At 41.3% G+C, this 18,381-nt stretch overlaps 1 protein-coding gene across 2 annotated transcripts in view; it reads left to right on the top strand.

Annotated features, from left to right (window-relative positions):
* fstl4 (follistatin-like 4) overlaps positions 1-18,381 on the top strand; it is a 172,398-nt gene that overhangs the window by 10,261 nt on the left and 143,756 nt on the right. For both annotated transcript variants that reach the window (XM_084029131.1, XM_084029130.1), the window contains exons 2-3: positions 3,560-3,691; positions 13,230-13,263. In XM_084029131.1, coding sequence (XP_083885257.1) covers positions 3,566-3,691; positions 13,230-13,263 — 160 coding nt within the window. In that variant the 5' untranslated portion in view covers positions 3,560-3,565. The remainder of the gene's footprint in view (positions 1-3,559; positions 3,692-13,229; positions 13,264-18,381) is intronic.

The following is an 18,381-nucleotide window of genomic DNA, read 5'->3' as shown; positions in this document are numbered from 1 at the left end:
TTTCTTCATTTTTCTTTTTAAACCTTGAACTAATAACCTCCTGGTTCATTTTGATAATTCAAAAAAGCCTCCAAACCAATTTCCCTGCAACGTATATGAAGAAAATGAGAATGAAATTTCAGTTGGTAACATAAGACTGGAAAACGCCGGGCTGGCAGCAGCTCTTGAGAACTCCTCGGGGCCTGTGACGGAACTTTTGTGTCCCTAAAATTGAAAGTTCTGAAGAAAGAAATGTAGAGAGAGAAAGTTTCTGGGGTGTGAATAGATGGCATTTAACTTTCAGCACATGGAGTCTGTTTATAATGCGAGTCCTTCACTCAAAGCAAGTAGTGATGTGGGCAAACGCTGCCAAAGGGCCGCGCTGGTTTCCTTTAAGCTTTTTAATATGCTGCTCAAATAATGGCTTCCTCGTAGACGGCCTCCCTCCTGATGAATTTCTAAATGGGCCGTTCATTCCACAGGACTAAGGCTCCATGAGAGCGAGTGTATGGATGTGTGTGTGTGTGTGTGTGTGTGTGTGTGTGTGTGTGTGTGTGTGTGTGTGTGTGTGTGTGTGTGTGTGTGTGTGTGTGTGTGTGTGTGTGTGTGTGTGTGTGTGTGTGTGTGTGTGTGTGTGTGTGTGGGCAGGCTGCAAATAACACAGTGACTGGCAGATCTCATTTGGTGTTTAATTTCACAAGGGTGAGGTCTCATCTGTGAGGGCCCGCTAGCCTCGGGCTAGCTCCTTGAATGATGCTGGTGGTTCCTTGTCGGGTGATGTGGATGCTGACAGGACCGGATTATATATAAATATATTCTTTCTGGAGGTATTTGAGTATTGTATGTAGTATTTCTTTTGCTATATTATACAGTACGCATCAGAGGGAAGTGAATAGAATAGAATTTTTTTTAAACAGAGACGATACAGAGAGTTTATAGCTATTGCTAAGGTTCAGAGTTTGGCCAGCTCCACATGCTGAAAATGACAGGTTCTTTGATGCTTTATTTACATTTAGCTGATAATACTGATAATAATCCACATGCAGGGAGCTGAAAAATCTATTAGCAGTATTAAGTGAAAGTTTTACATTGTGCTGTTCATACTTAACTAATTAAGATACAAATCTGAATACTGATTGTCGGTATGAAAATGATTATTTGATGATTATTTTTCTGAAATTTTACTTTGTCATTTGACAAAGCCTTTTATTACAGTTGAAAAATTGAGAAAATTAATGTAAAAAATCAAATCATTGTTTGTTTATTAATTAAAAAAAAAAGCAGAAATAGATATGTAAAGCAGACAACACGCTTTCAGCTCACAGGACCAGGGCATTTACAGGTCAAGGTGAGTTATGGCACCTTTTAAATATTCAATATTCTGGTGAACATGTAACACCATAAACACCTGCACTGTTTGAGATGCTTGGGTTTTTTTTTTTTGCGCCCTTGCTTCAGTTCAATCGCAAACTTTACAACCCCCTCAGGGAAATTTGTTGTCAGACTGGTCTGCAGTAAAACACACAATAAAGTCACATAATAAAGTATAGGACCACCGTAAAAACTATAAACACATTACCTGAAAGTATAATACCGCACACACGGACGGCCCGTGTCACACAGGGTAAACATAAAAGCCTGCATCAGCTGATAAGACGAAGAAGTCAGTGCTTTGATGGGAGTACAGTAAATATTTCTCATTAGTGCAGTTTCTGGAGGACGCTACAGGGGGTGGACACAATAACAGAAACACCAGTGCAATGATGGTTCAGTGATATTTTTAAAGAGCTGTCTTGTTCATTCACTCTTGAGCTCAGGTCATCCAGAGCATTACCATTTTAAATGCATTTTATTATGAAATGATAAGGATGCACTGAGTCCACTTTTTCTCCAGACAAAGTACAAGTACTTGCATTTCAGTACTTGCTGATGATTGAGGACATAATGATACCATTACAGGTCTAACAATCATTTTGAAACCATCGACATTTTAACATTCAAATGATACAAACGGAGCAGAGTTTGCTGTAGTGATGTTAATAACTATCAGTTAGCTGTCAATTTAACAGAATAACGAATCGTCCACCTTAAAGGTCAGTCCACCTTAAGTGTTCCTGAGCCGGAGCAGCCGGAGCTGTTGCCACTTTGATCATCAGCTGGCCGACAGCAAGACACGGGAACTGGAAAGTTGTAGCATTTATTAATCCAAAAAATAAACTGCTGCATTTACGCTGTAATGTTGCTGCTGACTTCATACTGTCGTATACTCACACAGTCGCTAACGTTATGTAAGCTGTAGTACATGGGTAGACACCCTGACAGGCTCCAGCAGCAGACTCCCAGCTAAATGAACTGATGTGGTGGAGACTCACTAGACTGTTAAGCTTCATCCTGCAGCTGCTGATAAATGATGATTTAACATGTTTGTGCAGCGTGTTATTGTTGCAGCCGGGCGGGTATTTAGACTCAATGATGAGAGATTAATGCCACGTTGCTGCAGTGGGATCGGAGGAGTATTATGAGTATGACCTGATACAGGTATCGGTATCTCGCCTGCCTGCTATTTATAGCTTTATTTACCAAAGGAACTTGTCATTATGTGGGGAAAAAAAGATTAGGTTCAGCTACTTCAGGTGCTTTTTACTCTGCAGCGTTGCAGACAACAGTAGTCTGAGCCATTTCTTTTTTCCTGGAGGTGTGTGTGTGTGTGTGTGTGTCTCGCAGCAGTGGAATCGATGTTCTGAGGTTATACACACTCCACATTTGCGACTTCAGAGGGTTGTCTCTTTGTCGACATCAAAAGATTTTGTGTGTCCTTTGTAACGCAGATAATCATCCTCAGCAGCGGCGGCTTTGATGTTCGCACAGCTGGATTATGCTCATGTTGTTCATGTGTGCATTATTAATTTATGCAAGTGTACAATATTTGTACCACTGTGTGTACGCGTGAACATCATTTCAGCTCTTAGTTTGACACGTCTCGTGTCACTCTTAAAGTACAAATACCTGTAAACCACGCAGGATTTGAGTAGAATGATGTGAAAAAGACAGTCAATGCTGTTAAACCAGTTTTTACGCCATTGGTGTTATTATTATTTTTTTATGTATTCTTTATTTAATCAGGCCAGCAACCTGGCCACAAGGGCAACACAGGCAAACAAATGCAACTGTCACTGCAAATGAATGAGCACAAATACAAGAAAAATGGTTAGAATGCAGAAAAACACATCTTTTTGTGTGATGTCATGCTTGGAAATAGCAAATGATGAAGGTTCTCTGAAATTTTCTCTCCTTCTTTTTGCATCAAGTACTTTAATGCGTTAAGAAAAGCTTAAAATACATTTGAAGGAAACAAGTTTTTACACTCTTTTGAGGTCGTTACTTCACTAAGTGGATTCTGGGAACGTCTTTGCCGAATACCTCTTTACATAATAATCACATAATCATTAATTATATTGATAACACAACATATACAAGAAGATTGTTTTATAATGTTGACCTGTATGAACTAAATATGAAGTATGAAGCTGTGTTTTATATTTGACCCATGCGTGCATTGTGTGTTTCTCTTCCCACTCAGGTACTCATGGGCAGCCTGGGTGTTTGGGCCTTGGCTGTGGCCGCTCTGCTGGGAACCTCGGCCTGCTGGCGAGGCGGCGGCGTCGACGCAGCCACGATGTCACGCACCTCCTCCCAGGAACCCCGCTCCACGGTAAATATCCCGTAACCCTCCATCAAGCCAAAGAAACACTTACAGTGATGTGAATCAATCATATCAACCATAAATCAGATCTGGGCCGCGAGAAAAATGAAGTGTATAAAAATAGTCTGACAAGACACATCTGTTGTCACATTTAGCACATCTTAACTTCTGTGAAACATTGCACTCTCGTCTCGATGTCTCCTCTGCTATTTACTTTGCATTTTGACTTATTATACGTATTAGAAATGGATTTATTCTAATTAGCCAGGTGTCCACTAGTGCTTTCATGCACTTGTTCCAGAAATACAAAGCTGTCACTCATCAGACGACAGCAATGTGCTTTCTCACGGTGTGACAATACTTTTACTCATTAAGTCTGGCTCTCTATATTAACATTAATAATGTTATTCCGCTCTATACAGCCATCTTTGAACATGCGACTCTTGACAAATACCTTTCCGGTTGTCGTTTGGACATTCAGCTTAATTAAAGTACAATCGTGGATGAATGCACACAGATACAGTGCATCTAACATCACTCTGTTCCGTTTCATTTGTTCCGTTGTTGTACTTGTTGTTAATGGTTCCAACTAGCATGTCATTTTGCAAGCCATCTTTTGTTTGTTAATCTATTTTCAAACTGTTTGGAGATAATTGCTTCAACTCTCGTGGGCTGGTTTCTGAATGAGCTCGTCTGGTTGCCTTTATCATGTTGGCAGCCTGGAGATTCCCAGGCTGAAGAGAGAGGGGAGAAGAAAAAAGACTTGCCCTATGAGCAAACAGGTCCTTGCCAGCAAGTGTTCTCTGTATAATAGAAACGTAAAGTCCTAACAGGTTGTCAGAAAGACATACGCACAGACAGATACATACCACACAGCCCCGCAGTCGTCCTAATTCTCAGTGCAATGAAGCGTGAACACCCCCCCGGTCTGTTCTAAATCTGACTCACTCCGGGCTTTGCCAAGTTGGCAGCAGGCTGTGGAATGTAATTTTGCCTTAGTGGTTCTGTCCCCTGAAATCCCTTGATGCTTAAAAAAAAAAAAAAATAACCCAACAAATTCCCAGGCACCCCCCCCCCCCCCCCCCCCCTCCGTCTATCTAGCCAGGATTTGGAACTTAAGAAGCTGTCAATTGGCACCAGAATTCAACCTGGGGGTGAATCATGCGAGTCCGTGACTTCACATGATTATGCGGGATGCATTCTCACAGCCTTCGGGAATAAATAAGTTGTGCCAGAATTTCTTTTTTCTTTTCCGCCTATGTCTCACCTCCAAAACAATACAAAACGTGTAAACAGAGGAACAATAGAATATCTTAGGGGTGTACCAGACTGAAAAAAAACAAGAAAGAGAAATGACGTAAAGTAGGCTGGATGAAAGCGTTTAGATTTTGACCTCTTGTCAACTTCCCGGGGGCCGTATTTGGATCTTACAGAGCAACCAAGACGCCTGCAATGTACGAACAAATCCACACTGGGATGGTGGCAGCTTTGGAGCATCAATTAACCTCTTGTTTATTGCACAAAGTGCACAATATACAAGCTTATTTAGGATTATTATAGAACTATACAATACAGGGTGTTTACTGAATCACTTACTGAATCTCAAATCTGATTCCAAACTGTTCAAATCCCTTCTTGAATTAATTTAGTTTTACAGTAGGATAGATTATGTGTGTCTCATATATATATATATATATATATATATATATATATATATATATATATATATATATATATATATATATATATATTTTACACAGAGAACATTTTGACTTGTCATAGCAGGTGTAAATAATTAAGTGGCGACACTAATGGTGGCTTCATTCCATGTTCGAAGCCCATTAAGCCTTAAGAAGCACTTATCAGCATGGAATGGTATAGCTCCGTTAGCGGGCTACAACAAGGTCCGATATCTGGGGAAGATATTCAGATGCCATCGTTCGAAATTAACTTTGGTTACTACAAACATCTTGCCTGCACAGGGCTATAATAATAAACAATAATACTAAAATGGGGAAAAGGGCAAGATAATAATAGCAACGTAACTGAATTTCCTTAACAACGCTTGGTTGAGACGAAACGTTTTGATGCAGGTATGACGTATTTTTGTAGGGCAACAGGAAGTTAGCATCGCCAAAAAAAGCACATTCTTTCTTCATTCACATTTCTTGTTCAGCGTGATAATCAACACAAATCACTTTCATAATTTGTTGGAGCGTGAATGCTAGCAGAGGAAGTAGAAAGCTGACGTTGAGTTTAAACACGATGCTGTAAAAGCAGAATTTAAAGATACGTTAAAGCTTAAAAATTGATGAAAGGTATCGTAAAACATTAAACTGTATTTTAGGCATCTAATGAAAAACCAAATGGAAAAAAGAAATCCATTGACTCGGAGGCAAAGGGACCGGAAGTGTGCATGAAGGGTTTGTTTAAATAAGCAGCGAGAATGTAATTCGGCAGCTGTGAAGATGGAGGAGTGGAGTGGTTGGACGAAAGGTTTAGAGGGTTATGCATTGAATGAATGGAGAATAAATACAGGAACAATGAAAAGAAAGAAAATAGCGTTTTACTTTTCAGTCCCTCCCCCCTCCCCCTCACATTTACATTTTGATTATGACTTCTACCCATAAAGCTTTAGTTTTTTTTTTATTTCATTGCAGTCCCAGAGGGTTATTTGACAATTTCTCAGGCTGTCTCCTGAGAATTTCTACGGGAAGCTGAAGAAAAGCTTTCAGGCACACAAAGCATGTGCAATGGTTGTGATTATATGAAGCAATAATACTCCTCTGCTCTATAATTATAGTAGTAGCTGATACTTTCTATGCTCAGCCTTTGTTTGACGGAGGCACCTTTTTTAATGTTAAACACAGAAAAACACGGTACGAAGCTTCAGTCATTGGGGCCACGAGGCCAAAAAGTGTTGTATTAATAGATATATTTTTAAAAAGCAGGGTTGTAGTAGTGCAGTACACGGTGTGTGCTGTTCATAAATAAATCTTGGAGTACATTAAACGTGACACCTGAAATGGAATCCAACCATATGCTATAAAGCTAACACTAAAACGATGCAGTGCAGCTAACAATATAAAAATACACGACGATAAAATATAATTTATTTTATTTGATCTTGTAGAGACAACATGCAGAAAATATGAAATGAAATTGCCAATGAGGGAAAAGTAAAGATGATGGGGATGCAGATGAATAAAGGAGATATGTCAAAAGTAAACAACACCAACCTTCCAGGCGTCTCTTCTGTTGTCTGGACGAAAAAACAAGCCTGATGAATGTTCCCGAGTCTAGACATTAACATTATTATTATTTGCTCTTGAAGGTCAGAATGGTTTTCAACTCCAGTCCAACGTCGTCGTCAACCTTTTGGTCCACAAGAAGACCACGACTCCGGGCTTTCTCTTTTAGATTCAGTGCTGTCGACATTATTTTAATCAGCCGAATGCAAGGCATTTAAGTCCCGGGGTAAAAGGATTCAGAGATCACCCGTCGATGATGTCGGGTCACGTGATGATAACCGAACCGTCTCCATGACATTCTGAGTGAGTTCATGAGTTATTGCTATTGGTTTTGGAGGTTATTTGTGAAGGTGATTGTGTTTCCACCTTCTGTAGGGAGCTGATTAGCACATGGATGCACCAGTGTAGCATAAAAAAAAGTGTAAAACTTGAAGTGAAGCTGTTGTTTATCACCTAAGAAGCTGGGGACAAATTAGAATAAATGAAGATGTTTTGAGGACAGATCGTGCCAGTGAGTCCACTCCAGCTAATGATGCAGGGGAGGGAAAAAGCTGGAATTTGTTATGTTTTAGTTCTATTTTAGGATTCATCAAAGTAATGCATGAGAAGGTATTGCTATTTGCATACATTGCCTATTTTTCTTTAGCTTTTGTCTCCTTTTCATTAAGCTCATTAAGTGTCTTGTAGGTGCACTGATGAATTACTGTCAGGTGATACAGGTCCCTTCTTTCTCGGCAACAGACATCAGGGAATACATATTGACTGCAGAAAGGTAAACGCTTAGCTTCCCCGCTCCTCCTCCTCCTCACTGCCTCTTCATCCCAATCAGGCAATCTCGTAAACAGGTCAAAGCATCAATATGCTCCACATATTGGACGATAACTGAAGCTGCTGCTTCACAAAAAAATCATCACTGCACCACTGTTGGCGTACGGACAGCTAATTCAAGCTGAGTTGTTTAGAGCGATGCAGTGAGAATAAGTTGGCACATACAAACATATGGGTCCTTGAATGGAGAGGGCCTGCATAGCTGCACATATAATGGAGCACACTTTGTAACAGACATATCTTGGCTTGAATTGCCCGGCTGTTCAAATTGCATTCCCACAAAAATGTCATTCTCAGTGCCAGCGATGTCAGATTCCTGTTCTGTGTGGGTGTTTAAATGGCATCCGAGATGAAGCCATGTAGCACTCAGAGATTTGTTTGTACTAGGGTTTTTTTTTTTTAACAATCCTTTTTGAGTTTACTACCGCTACTACACAACCCAATAAAGAAGGCAAACAGACACCAATGACATTACAACGGCGTGACATTTGGAGGGTGTTGCGTGCTCGTGCTGTAATACGTGAAGCCACAGTAGACGTAAAAAAAAATATTGTCTTATCAACTCTTAGTGGCTAAGTTATGCCACACTCAGGGTGAAATATTTCTGATGGCATTTATCTGTTAAAATCATCTAACGGTGCTTAATATTACACATGGAATAACAACAGTAACCATAGCAACAGCACTTACCCATGATTTAAACCAAATACAGACACATATTGGAAAGTAGATTTTTAGCTCATGCTGTATTCCTGCGGTCGGAGGCCAATAATACTCCGTCTTCTCATGGTAATCCAACCCAGCGTCATGACAGTTCCTCACTAAATGCACTTTATTGGTTTTGGGTACAGGGACACAAATTATCATTGTGTTGAAAAATACCATATAAAATGAAAAATGCCCTTTAAACCTTTTCAGATTACATCCCTGGTCACATTGTGCACCTATTATTTAACAATATTGAGGCAGAAAAGAAACCATCAATATCTTTGTATTTTTACAATACAAAGATACAATTTACAATGATATTCCATTTGAGTGCAACATTAAAAGACACCGGACTGCATGTCTAGTAACTGAAAATAACAACTCATGACATGCCTGAGTCATGTAGAGACTATGCCATAAGCATGCACACAAAGGGATCACAGTTCAAATAAAAACAGCCTCGGGCTCAAGAGGTTAAAAGGTATTGCATCTTCTGTCTTCCCTATTGTGCATCCGTCAACATCGCGACTGTTTTCATAATCTCATCACATAATACCAACTGCTCTGGGGAGGGAGATTTTATGTAGAAACACACAAGCTGGCTCTATTACAAAGGGGATTTATGGTGGAGAAAAGCATCGGCTCTAATTGAAACCTAGTGGGTTTGGCCTATAGACCCTTTTATAGCCGATGTCATGATTACGTTGAGTGTGAGCTGGAGGCAAAACAAAAGCAAAACCCTCGGAGAAGTGAAGTGGGCAAAAGTTCTACACCCATAATGTCGTCTTGCTGTGTTGTCGGTCGGCGGAATCTATATCATTTGAGATGATAAATTGTGATAGGAGTTATTGGTGAATAGTTTCAGAGATGGGAAAGAAAGTGTTTCTTAAAGTCAAGTTTAGCCTTCTGCTAACCTTCTCATCTGTCACAGCTGCTGCACTATTACAGGGGAGGAGAGGATGTTGCTAATGGGCAGAACTATTAGAGAGATGGAGAGGTGTTACCAGTTTGGCATGACAGCATGGTGGAATTAACAAGCCAAATGTGAGAAAGCTGGCTACTTGGCTAGCTTGCTAATTCCACCATGCTTTTATACGACACTGGTTGCAGAAATGGTTTGATTCAAACAAAGTTGTCACTTATCTGGGACTCACAATGTGGCTTTCCTTCACTGGGACACCAGTGTGTGTGTGTGTGTGAGACACATTGAGTTGTTCAATTACGTATTAAGTGGCTAGCTAGTTAGCAAGCTACCTTGCTAATGGCGGTGTGCTTTTTTGCTTTACAGAAAGTTAGTCTCACGGTGTCTCCGCCCCAGGAGTTAGCTCTGTCGCCAGCTACAAAGATGGACAACCTAGCTTGCTAACTAGCGAGCTAAGTCGCCAGCTCTAAAGATGGACAAGCTAGCTTTCTAACTAGCTAGCTAAGTTACCAGCTCTAAAGATGGACAAGCTAGCTTGCTAACTAGCTAGCTAAGTGGCCAGCTCTAAAGATGGACAAGCTAGCTTGCGAACTAGCCTCCGAACCAGCCAGCAACCTATACGGAGCATCCATCTTCTCACCTTATTATTATAAAAAAAAACAGCGCAACACAACTTGCTAGCCGATGTTAAATGTGTTCAGAAGATTCTACCTCCAGCTAAGATCCGCCCACAAAAATACTTTGTCATGTTTACTAACAGCAAATGCATCCCAGTGATAGTTATTTGCCGAACGTGTCAATTTAATTGTTGCCTTGCAATTAAAGATGCAATCTGCCTCCTAATCATCCATGTACAAGAACACATCAACTTCGCCTGATCAAGTGACATGAAAGTAGTTGCCTTTGGATAATTACAATTAAAACCTGAAGCTGATTGTACAAAGGGACGTGACGAAGGGAAGAGACGCCGGGAAGAGAGGACAGTATTTTTAGAAAGGAGCACATAGCCTTTCTTTCACCTCTATGCTTGGTTTGATTCTCTAATCAATTGATCAAACAGCGGCACTCCAGATGATGGAAGGCGGTGCTGATGAGCACACTCAATTTTATCCTGCCATCACGAGGAAGCACGTCTGCAATTAAGATAGACAGATGGCAGAACGAGCGAGGGATAGAGACGTAGAGACAAAGAGAGGAGGCGATGACAGGAGGCACTAAAACTGCTGTGTTTTCCGTGAGGCTCTCGGTCTCCCGGGAAGCCAAGAGGGCCTCGCAGACTCACACATCTTTTTATCGCTGAGCCTCATTAACTGTGACATCCACACTGAGGGACAAGAATGCAAAATGTCACAACACTTCAACTGCTGCCACATATCGGCTGCTTCAGAGGCGGCGTTGCATTGCGCAGACCTGCTCCTGTTTCTATTTTTAAACGGGGCGTCGATCCTTTTGTTTTTGCCAGTTAAACGTCACATTGCACCTCGAGTTCAGACGCATTTATGCGGAGCACAGGTGATCAGCAGCTAACAAGCAGGCACACCCACGGGTCGGCTGGCCTCCTAAAGGCAAAAGTAAAAGGTGATAGATTTCAGCTATCGAACGCTTTCACAAACATTTTTCCATTCGCGTCATTATTTATTCGTAATGCAAGAAAAGAAGTCATCACTTTCCTTATTCACCTTCGTATCCTCACTCCTGCCACTTACAGACTCAAACTGACACCTTATTCAGATGGGAACTGAATATCTATCTCACATTTTCACACCAGCAACTACAACATTCAATCGCATATGAAACATGTATAAATATAGACATTATAGGCCAATAGAGGGGGGAAAACAACCATCTACGTGTATACTGGGAAAGTGGATCAGGTCGTTACAAGCGGAAACACTGTCGCCGCTATTCATTTTGAAATTGAAGCGGGTTCTCGAACACAACCTCAACTACATCGATATAAATGGTACTGTCTCGTCTTGTACTTGTCTCCTGTTGTGTGAAAATATATCAACCTCATTAATACCAGACCTTATCTCTGACAAGCTTGTATAGGCTACACACCCTAGAATAACTGTTTATACTGTTGGGACAATTGCTGGTTACCAAAAAGCTCTTGACTGCACTGTTTACAAGATTTCAAACCTTTTACAATAAAGAGTCCTGTGGCATCGTTTATCATCTCTGTCATCTCTGTTTACGGCTGCAGAGCTAACTGTAGGCGGCTTTCTGTGGCAAGCTTTATTTATTTATTAGCTGAGTTTGAATATCTCTAATCAGTAGCGATTTTCAGATTTATTATGACAAGTATTTAACCAGGATATCGTTATACTAGTAGATAACTAGTCAAAAATCAGCAGTGATGGCGCTGAAAAGGACTCCCGTACTTTCTGGTGTCTGCAGCTGGATTTCAAGCTATCTATGACTAATTATTTAGCCATAGATAAAAAATATTGACGATTCTTATTCCAGTTTCTGATATCTGCAACATCATTTTGACGGGTTAAATCAAGGACGACGTAGAGTTGAAGACATCTTGAACAGGAAGTACAAATTACAGCTACAGATTTATATGCAATTATAGAAATATAGATCTGTTAAGATCTTCAAAATTCTAGATATCTTGAATAAGAGCTTTCTAGGCAAAATGACGCTGCAGATATCAACACATTTCTGCATGTTTATGTTTTGCTTGTTGCATTTATGGATAACGAGCATCGTCATCTTCAGCTTTAGTAAGAATAAAGAAAACAACCTCAAGCCAGTTTCATTGTCTCTGTTGTGGCCTCCACTCTTAACACTCAAAAATCTTATGTTATTTATAGCGCATGTATGAAAGTCTGACTGCATCCTTTAGATGCAGCACATTTGTTTTGGTTCCCATCCACATGCAGACATTGAAAGTGACATTTATTCAGATGTGATCTCCGTTTGAAGCTGCATATCGATATCACACTCACAGTTGGAACGGACAAATCAAATCATTCATCCTCGCGGCGTCAATTGTTTGACATCCTGATAAACATTCCAGCACAATGTAGTGACAACTGCCATCTCGCAAGGCATCATCTCGCCAGTTGGGAGGTGTATTTCCAATTAGGGGGGTTGAATGGATCCACCTTTGTATATATATATATATATACATATATTAGGGGTGGGTAAAAATATCGATACGGCAATATATCGCGATACTTTGCCGCCCAATACAATCGATTTTTCAACTTCAAAGATCGATTACAAAAAGATTCATGTTTAGACACATTGTGAATGCAGTACTTTATCCTTTTTCATTTTATTTTCAGTATTTATTCCAGTGAATTTCATGGGAATGAATAAAATAGAGAGGCTGTTTTGAATGAAATAGTTTTGACTCAATTTGTCCTCTGATCAATATCATCTGATGTACATATACAGGTAATTGTGTTTTCATCTTTATTTATATTGCACTATTGTGATACGTATCGTATCGTGACCAAGGTATCGTGATACGTATGGTATTGTGAGGTTCTTGCCAATACTCACCCCTAATATATATACTGTATATATCTTATTTTTCATTCCGTCGTCTTCTTCTCTGAAGCCAGAAAAGGGGGGAAGGCGCGGTAACGAATAGCATGTTGGAAAGCTGCAGAAAGGGCTGTTTTTGTCTCACTCCTCGGAGCCTGTAATAACCTGTGTGTGTGTGTGTGTGTGTGTGTGTGTGTGTGTGTGTGTGTGTGTGTGTGTGTGTGTGTGTGTGTGTGTGTGTGTGTGTGTGTGTGTGTGTGTGTGTGTGTGTGTGTGTGTGTGTGTGTGTGTGTGTGTGTGTGTGTGTGTGTGTGTGTGTGCTCTCTGTTTGCAGGAGAAGGGGAAAGCAGACGGGAACATCGATCAATGTGAGTACACTTACTGTGTTCAAACCAAACAGAATACACCACGTTGTTGCTCCATGACAGAATCTCTCCTCTTCTGGTATGCACTTTGGTTTTCTGATTGCTGGGAAAGAAAACGCTGCTGGGAAGTCATTTAAATCTTAATGGCTCTTAGAAAGAGAAGAGCTCCGACGATGATATAACCGTGACCAATCTGGAAAAACCCCCCACTTGTTTCCGTCGCCTGTATCCTCCTCTCCTCAGAGGACCCTGCTCGTGAGCATGTCGGATTGGGAGTTTTGGGAGCGTTTCAGCTGTCGGCGGATGCCAAGAGACTATCTGGAAGTTTGTCTGTTTTCAGTATTACGAGAGGATTTTTTTCATTATCAAATCCTACCATTCTTTCCCCTCAACACCCAACAGACCTGAAATCAAGTCATTCCGGGTGACAAACCTTCTATAAGTTGAAAAATGTATATTCGTCAGGTGAATAAATTATCTAGCTGTCAGCCGACTGTCAGAAATGATTAAGTCATGTTTGTGTTGCTCGGGCCTCGGTGAATGCTCCGACAGTTGATGCTCCATAAAGAGGATCAGTGGCATCCTTGAACTTCAAGCCCACGATGTAAGTCTGGCTGTTGATGCTTCAGCAGAGGGAAGGAGCAAGGCATCACAAAGCCGACTCAGCTGTTCTCGGTTAATCTGCTCCGGCGTGTGAATCACAGCTGAATTATGACACCGGAGTTAAAGTGGCAGTCTGTAAGGTGTGAGATGCGTTGCTTCTAGCGGCCTCTCTGGCGGTAGATGGAACTGCAGGCAAGCCTCTGGGACTCGTGATGCCTTCAAATGCTCCACACTGAAAGGAGCTCCGTGGTTTTCCCTCGTTGGCGGTTACTTTGCTTCTTGATGACTTGATTACTAGTTACTATTTTTCTTTGGACTGGGAGTTGAACGGAGCCTGACTCAGCAGTTGCAAGTTTCTGATTTCCCATTACAAGTAAACGCAGCATAGTTCCCTGAGTAGCTCCTCCTGGGCAGACCGACTCATTTTGAATTTTGTGCGGGACTGTGGCCACAGACACAGAGATCCTATTTCTGGGGAAAGCAGCAAGAACAAGCACTTCATTAGTGGGTCATGTGATCAATTGTTTAAATCTACTCTTTGATAGATAGGAAATTAAAAGACAATGGAATAGATGAAAATGTTACAGAAGTCAATTCAAAGTTGCAACGGTTGTTTTCTCGCTACCGTGCTGCAGACGTGTTATCAACTCCTTATGAAGTTCAAAACCTGGTGTTGTGCCACTCTTGCTGTGTGTGTGTGTGTGTGTGTGCGTGTGTGTGTGTGTGTGTGGGTGGTTATTTTGTTCATCTCTATTGATTTTAGAGCTCACGGATGTACTGATAAATATTTCCGCCCTGCTTCAGTTGGCAGGCAGGAGCCGTTTCTTTTCTTCTGTTTTTTATTCGAGCTCTGGGCGTGAAGGCAAGTGATGATGAAACTGGACAGAGTGCAATCCGTCACATTAATTATGAAATTATAGGTCTCCTGGTGTCAGGAGTCCTTGGTAGGTACAGGTTAGAGGTCGACCGATAGTTGATTTTTAAAGGCAGATATAATAACGGTAGTTTGGAGATGGAAAAGACGATAAATCGGCAGATAAATCTGGAATATGAAAATAAGAAATCTTAATGGAACTGATTTTGTGATGAGTTTACTTCTGTAGTAGCTTATGCTGTTTTTAATAAACCATCTTTTTGACACTGGGTTTCATTGGTAAGAAAATTACGTTATGTTCTATGTAATTACAGTCTGCGATTGGAAGACGACATAATGTTAAATTGGTATGTAAGTCAAAGCAACAGTTAAATCATTTATTTTCCTCTTCGTCTGCCTGTCTGGTATCGTGGAGCTGATAGTGTTGCGTTATATATTCTAGAGAAAGACATTTTTGTGAGGTGAAATAAACTGAAAATGGGTCGAATATGACTTTAATATCGCTTTCAGCTGAGTTTTATACCACCAATCCAGCTTTTTCTACAACTTCAGAAAATCCTTCGTGGAAGGATTCCTTTCTGAAAACAATATCTCAAACTTTCTAAATAATAATGTAAACATAAATCAAAGTGTTGACTGGAGAGTGCTCCTTCCAATCCCCAGCAATGCTGTGTTTTATTGGAAGCATGTTTTTTATGTTTGTGTTTCCTCTTCCTTCCTGTTTGGTGTATTTCCGTATCGGAGTGCGTGACAGTGAGATTGAGTGTCTCGTGTGCGAGTTACTGTAACAGCCATATTTCCAGGGCTGACTGCTTCCTATTTGACAAGTGACTTCCTCTGTAAGCATTATGCCCATTATGATCTGTTGTCTCCGTCTTCTCGGTGAAACGCCGTTTCTCTGCTGGCAGTACAGCGTTCTCCGTGGCTGCTTCTGTTCGACCTGAACGTGACCCGGAGGATTTCTTTTCTTCGCGCTTAGCATTCCGCATCCAGAGTGTTTTTCCCCCCTGTTGTTGTTGTTTGTTTTACCTTGAGATGTTTGGTAGTTGATGTCTTTTTCAACCGCAGTGTTATGTGCAGGAATGTAGCTTTTCATGGGATAATTGCTCTTCTAGTTATCTTTCCACACCGGCCTCCTCATGATTCAGTTGCAGGAACACACGTCCTGATGGGAATCACAATGCGAGGCGTTTCTGAGACAGGTGTTTTCATTATCCTCTGCCTGACACAGATGTCGATGCTGACTTATGTGCGTGTAGGGAAGGAATGGACACCGGCATTGACATGACATGATAAAGACAAACTAACGGATGGAAATTAGAAGCAAAATGCAAACTAAGTGAGCGCGAGCAGCAGATTTGTTTTGCAGGAGTAGCATATACGCATGTGTCGGCAAAATACATATACAGTGTGCAATCACAGGAAGTTATTACCTCACTCCAATGCATCAAACCATGCAGCTTGGTCTGTGCTCCAGGCGCTCTACGTCCAACTCTACTGTGTCAATGTATGCTTATCGTTACATGCATACTTACTCAAAATACTCAAAATAAAAGTCCCTCTACACAGGAAGGAAACCACCGAGGACAGGTTTAGGAGAAGAGCATGAGTGACGTTAAAGAGCTGAAATAAAAAAATAATTTTTAACCCTTTTAGATCACATCCCTGGTCATATTGTGTAGCCATTTAACAAAATATGCCCTAAATTTAGAAAAAAAACAAAAAGAAAATATATTTTTTTTACTCCCTGGAAAACTAAATATGACACGTGCTCACATCAGATTGTTCCAACCAATAATATCATGACATTTATCAATCAATCAATCTGCAATTATCAACATCACAGAGTCATGTGGAACATCCCTCTCCCCGACATGAAGTGTGTGTTGTCTGACCCCTCCACGCCCACCCGTACTGTGTGACCTGAGCTGAATGGACGTTGATGGCAAACGCCAAGGGACACCGAGCTGCATTATTTGACGCCTTGAGGGTTGGGACATCAGGGGTTAAAGGTCATGGCTTTGGATTTACAAACACTGGACTTATGTTTTTTAATATTTGTCTCCACAGCTCAAAGTCCAAGTGACAAAGTCATGTTGTCATGGGGGGGTTTAGCTCAGGAGGTAGAGCGGGTTGGCTGGTAACCGCAAGATTGCCGGTTCGATCCCCGGCTCCTCCTAGCTGAGTGCCTGGTGTCCCTGAGCAAGACACCTCACCCTAATTGCTCCTGACGAGCTGGCTGTCGCCCTGCGTGGTTGACTCCGCCGTCGGTGTGTGAATGTGTGTATGAATGGGTGTATGAATGGGTGAATGTCAGTCATTGCTGTAAAGTATATATTTATAAAAGTATATATATATAAATGAGGCCATTTACCATTTTGTGTGGGTTTTCAAGGTTTTTCTATATCGTATATATAGAGAATAGTACTATACAGTAGCCTTTGTCAGGTAAGGAAGATACAATTATATGCACAATCAATGGTTTTGATTGATCGCCACCATGGCCATGTTAGCCTTCAGACCCAATCAGACTGAATGATAGTAAAACTGCGACCTTCTTAATAACACTGAAAGGGACACGTGGTCTAGAATACTGGTCTCTTGGTTGGAAGTCCTGTTTTGTTGGACACCTCCACCATAAGTAGTCTTTCCCAATATTTAGTTGTACGTTTGACTTTTTCTTTGGCATTTTTGCTCAGTTACACAATTATTATGATTATTATTAACTGATTTTTATAGGCTGTCAATTCTATTTGTTTGGCCGTTGGTTTGTGCGTTGTGGTTCCCGTACAGGACATATCATGTGCGAATGTATCGGAGCCGCTTTTTGTAGTTCTGCAAGCTCATTTGCTCAGCTGAGCCGGCACATTTCAGGTCCGCACTGCCAGCCTCCACTACCTGCAGGAGGAGGACCAATCACGAGCAGGCCAAGCTCACACAGGACACGTTGTCACACTTTGCATTTGCAGTCTTTTTTTTGTTGTGGCTGTCTCTGGTACCATTTACTGTCTGCCTCGGGTGAGTTGCTTAGTGAGAGGCTCTGCGGCACTGCTGACAGAACACACTGTTACTCACAACTGGAGGGAGGGGGGGGGGGGGGGGATCTGCAAAATGCAGTGCTATATCTCACTAACGCCTGAGACACTTAATAGCTTCAGTCTGAGTTCCCTCTCACTACACAACCTGAGAAGGGTGTCTTACCAACCAGCAGTTATCCGTGAACATATCAACCATGTGGCGTTGGAGGTGGTAGAGGGGTTGTTGCTGTAGGAATGGGATCAGAATGGAACGTGAAAACACTTGCTGGGGTGAGGGTTAGAGTAATAATTGATTCTTTTTCAAATATACATACACCCAGGATTAAAGCATGGCAGTGTGCTGATGCAGTCGCAGTGAAATGAAGGGTGAAAATCTCCAGCAGCCGGCTGTTACGTCTGTAATGTGTCTGCCCTGCATCATTTTGAGGACAGCCGCTATAATATTGCGAGCCCACACCCCGACACTTAGTGAATGCCGATTTCCCTCTCGAGACTAATTATCCGCTGCCTGTTTATATGCTAAACTAGATCCACTGTCAAAATCGGGCGATTGCATTTTCATTTTTCTTGTTTTTCGCTCCCCTTTCCCCTCCGATGACGCCCCGT

This window comes from Eutrigla gurnardus (assembly GCF_963514095.1).
Source record: "Eutrigla gurnardus genome assembly, chromosome: 15".
NCBI classification, from domain to species: domain Eukaryota; kingdom Metazoa; phylum Chordata; class Actinopteri; order Perciformes; family Triglidae; genus Eutrigla; species Eutrigla gurnardus.
The sequence above is the reverse complement of the archived record's forward strand: the minus strand, read 5'-3'. Positions and strand labels throughout refer to the sequence as shown.